Genomic DNA, 4,040 nt, shown 5'->3' on the forward strand with positions numbered 1-4,040 from the left:
CCATTCTGTTCCCTTCTCTGCGCTGAGGCTGCACCCTCGTGGGAGAGCTAACAGGGGCTGTGTGCTCCTCCCCACCTGCGTCATCATCCTGCAGACCACGCATGTCACCTCTGCCAGCAGGACTTGGGTGGTGGAGAAATGCCAGGCAGCGTGTGAACGTTGCCCATCTCCACCAAGAAAAGCCCTCGGAAGTTCATCCCAACTGCTACACTGTGGGAATGGGAGTCTCACTAACGGACATTCCTGAGTTTGATTTTAATGAGCAAACACTGCACCACCTGGCATGACAAGGCACTTAAGCAGTAAATAACGGAGAAAGGAATGTGCAGTTGAAAGGAGAAAAACAAGATAAAGACCATGAAGGCATTTCGCATGATCAGAAAGAACGGGCCAATCTGCTAGAGGATAGATGCGCGTGAACACAAGGCTGTAACCTATCTGCAAGCTGCAGGTAGCGCGTGTCCATAGTAGTTAACTATATAAGCCCTGTTATAAGTGTAAATAAAGGAGAATGACCATACTCATATTGAGATCTGTCATTACTCCGGAATCGCAACTCCCGCTCCGTCGTCGACACTGAACAAAGGGAAACTCCGACATTTATGTACTGAAATTAGAGGTGTTATCAGGAGCAACAGAAAGAAGAAATTAGCTAAAACCCGTTTTTACTACAAAGGCATAAAAATCCAATGCATTTTTAAGGTAGAGATTTCATGTCAGCCAGAAAAGTCAGGTGATGTTAATGTATTCTCCTTGAATAAGTATAACCTCTGTGCTGATCACAGCTATTAAACAAACAAATTTATTCATTCAGTTCCCAAAAAACACTGACAAGAGTCTGACATAAAAAAACCCCAACCACAAAACAAACCCCTCACCACACATGGTTGTTAATAATCTCTAGTCTAAAACAGACAGCACATCTATCTTTATGCTGTTTCCAAATGACTAGCTGTCTGAAGGCTAAAACCACACTTGTAGACTTAGATGAAAATGCTGCTATCAATATAAACCAATTGTCTTTAATCACCATACGTTTTAAATTTTTTTCTTTCTTCAGAAGCCTTGTCACATTCTCAGAATAGCCAGGAGAGTGCTGAACAAATGAAGTAAATGTTCAACAACGTATTTGCCTTTATTACTCAATCTGTAAGAATCTGAAATTCAGAAGTGACACTTTATAATAAAAATACAGGGGAACTTCTACTATAAGCATCATTTTGCCTTCTATTTAGATTTAGCATCACAATTTTTTCCCTCTAGATAGCTACATATTAAAGGATGATCCATCAATTTTTAGTTCTTACATATTTATTTTTATGTATACATTTTACATATTTGTTTATATATACACACATTATATGTGTTTTTATATATAAACCCAATATATATTGTTTACTATATTTTATGTTTGTTTTATATATATATTTGTTAACTTACGTTTTCACTGGTATGAGTGCTTTGTGCTGCTTTAACATCTTAAACCTCTAATTTCTCTGGCCAGTTAATCCAGATTTATAGCTTTTCTGCACGCAATGTTTGCAAAGCACACAGACAATTTACCAGATTTACTGCTAAATCTGACTGTCCTCTAGGATCAAACTGATTAACTAGAAGTGAATTGCTTAATATTGTCTTAAAACTGCAATGCAATAATAGACATCTGCAAAAGAATCTCAGTCAACAAAGTCTGTTAACTGGAAGAGAAAAGCTAATTCCAGCCAGTTCTGCATTATAAATAATTTTACTGGTACTCTTCATGACTAATAAAATTTTACGTTACGGGAACTCTTGTGATTATAGTCCTCAGTTCTTCACTGAAATACCTTGTTTATTTCAAAGGTTCAAACAGTAGGTAAGATAGTTGTAAAACTACACAAACAGTCCAACAAAGAGAAGTACTAACTTTTTTAGAGCGCATTCCAACTCATTCTTTTCATTATCTGCTTCTTGGAGCTGGGAAAAAATTCTGACCAGGAACTCTTCAAAATTGGAAAGTAAATGAGGTTCATCCTTTCTCAGCTGCAACCAAAGTTGCTTCACATCACTCTCACTGAAAGAAGAGATCATAAGGGATTCATTAAGAGAGAACATTTCTCAGGCTGCAATAAATGTTCACGGCATCCTAGTGGATGGAGACTTCAGGGCATCACTAGTCAGAACACAAGGTTTATTAAAAACAAGGGCTACTTAAGCAGTGCCAGATTTGAAAAGGATGAGGAGGGTGGGAAATGATGGAAATTGCATTTATTCAAAAAGTGAATCATAAAGTTTGGCCATGCATGACCACAGAGAATCACAGGAACTGCTTGTTTAGTGGGTGCCTTGCCAGACACTTCATCTAAACAGGAATGGATAAGAAAGGAGACAGATGAGATACACTGTACCATCCAGTCACTTCTATTAGAAGTAAAGAAGTTCCCACAAATCTAGTGGGGAGGGGGCAGTGGGAAAGCTAATCAAAAACACTTCCTCATGAGAAATGAATGAGACTCAGTCTCCTAAGTTACTTAGACAAGTTAACACATTGCATTTGTACTGTCTTCTTTCATTTTCAACCCATTTTAGTTCCACGGTGGGACTGCTACAAAAATCAGAACACAACATCTTGAAAATTTTGATTTAAAGATTTACCAAGGGAATGCTTTTGTTTCCAAATCTGTTCAGCAGATACTGGAAAAAAGATGTTCTACTGTGAATGATAATGGGTTTTTTAATACTTTGCCAAAATTCTCCTGAACAACTTTTTTTGTTTCTTTCTTCCTGGCTTATTCTCTTCCATGCACATTGTAAGCCTGAACCTAGCCAGCAAAGAGTGCTATATTTAAAGGACAAAATGAGGATAAGGATAGAAAAAGTGGGTGATAAAAGTCTCTTCATAATGAAAGCCTTTCAGGATGACTGACAGACAACTCTTTCCTGTAACAGACAGTCAGGTGAAGAGAAGCACTGATAAGCACTTTTATTTCATGGTAAGGATCACTGATGCATTCCTTAAACATTCCTACTGTCTGTCCAGATTCTCTCCCTTTTTTGCCCTGTGCTTTTTTTTGATCTAGAATATTCATTGTGACTGACCAATGAATGTAAGGCCCACACACAAGAAGCCCTTAGAGCAGTTTTTGCATTCTGTGTTTCAGAGTGAGACATCCTGGTCCTGGAAGAGGTAGTGTTATCAGAGCAATCACAACATGCAATTATGCATGGAGGGGAGAAAAAGCAGAAAAGGGGAGAAAACATTCTTTCTTATGGTTAACTGGTGCACTTTAAACACAGCCCTTGCCAAAAAAGCAGTCATCATGCATTGTTTGACTGAAAATCAGTGGCATCTGTGGATTACATGCTAGTAATTTTCTATGTTCAAAACCTACGGTATGTCAGTGGGTTAATGGTATAGCTTTCATATGACACAAACACACGTTTCATATGTCTGGAGTACAACAGCTTTGCTCTTGGAAATTTTGGTTGAACAGCATTTTATCATCTCTGACAACCAAGAAATTTTATTTTTAAAGAATCACTGTGTTACTGAGCAGCCTTGGTTCTCATCATTCATCTCGGATTCCATTAACATCAAACCCAGAGCTGAATCATAAAAGATCATACAATCTATTACTATTGCTGTGAAGACTCACTCATCCAAAACCTTTTTAGCTCCAAGCCGATCCATCAGATTTGAGAACTGGAACTCTTCATCCTCATCATCACTCATGGTGTCTTCACATTTAAGTGGGCAGGCTGTTTCACCTTCTGATTGCTGCATCATCTCATTATTCAAAGCAATCTGCCCCAAAAGAAACTGGCCTAAGAATTAGAAATTACACACGTTAGCATTTTCAGAAGTTACTGTAAGAAGCAACGTCATTGAAGAGCAACATAGAATCATAGAATCACTGGAAGGTTGGAAAAGACCTCTAAGATCATTGAGTCCAACCATCAACCCAACACCACCATGCCCACTAAACCATGTCCCTAAGTGCCGCATCTACACGTCTTTTAAATACTTCCAGGGATGGGGACTCCACCACTTCCCTGGGCAG

At 38.5% G+C, this 4,040-nt stretch overlaps 1 protein-coding gene across 1 annotated transcript in view; it reads right to left on the minus strand.

Annotated features, from left to right (window-relative positions):
* Positions 1-4,040, minus strand: part of CRACR2A (calcium release activated channel regulator 2A) — a 79,014-nt gene that overhangs the window by 46,813 nt on the left and 28,161 nt on the right. The window contains exons 5-6 of the mRNA XM_019475025.1: positions 3,636-3,804; positions 1,907-2,053 (exon numbers count right to left, since the gene is read on the minus strand). Coding sequence (XP_019330570.1) covers positions 1,907-2,053; positions 3,636-3,804 — 316 coding nt within the window. The remainder of the gene's footprint in view (positions 1-1,906; positions 2,054-3,635; positions 3,805-4,040) is intronic.

This window comes from Aptenodytes forsteri, unplaced genomic scaffold (genome assembly GCF_000699145.1).
Source record: "Aptenodytes forsteri isolate BGI_AS27 unplaced genomic scaffold, ASM69914v1 Scaffold286, whole genome shotgun sequence".
Lineage (NCBI taxonomy): Eukaryota > Metazoa > Chordata > Aves > Sphenisciformes > Spheniscidae > Aptenodytes > Aptenodytes forsteri.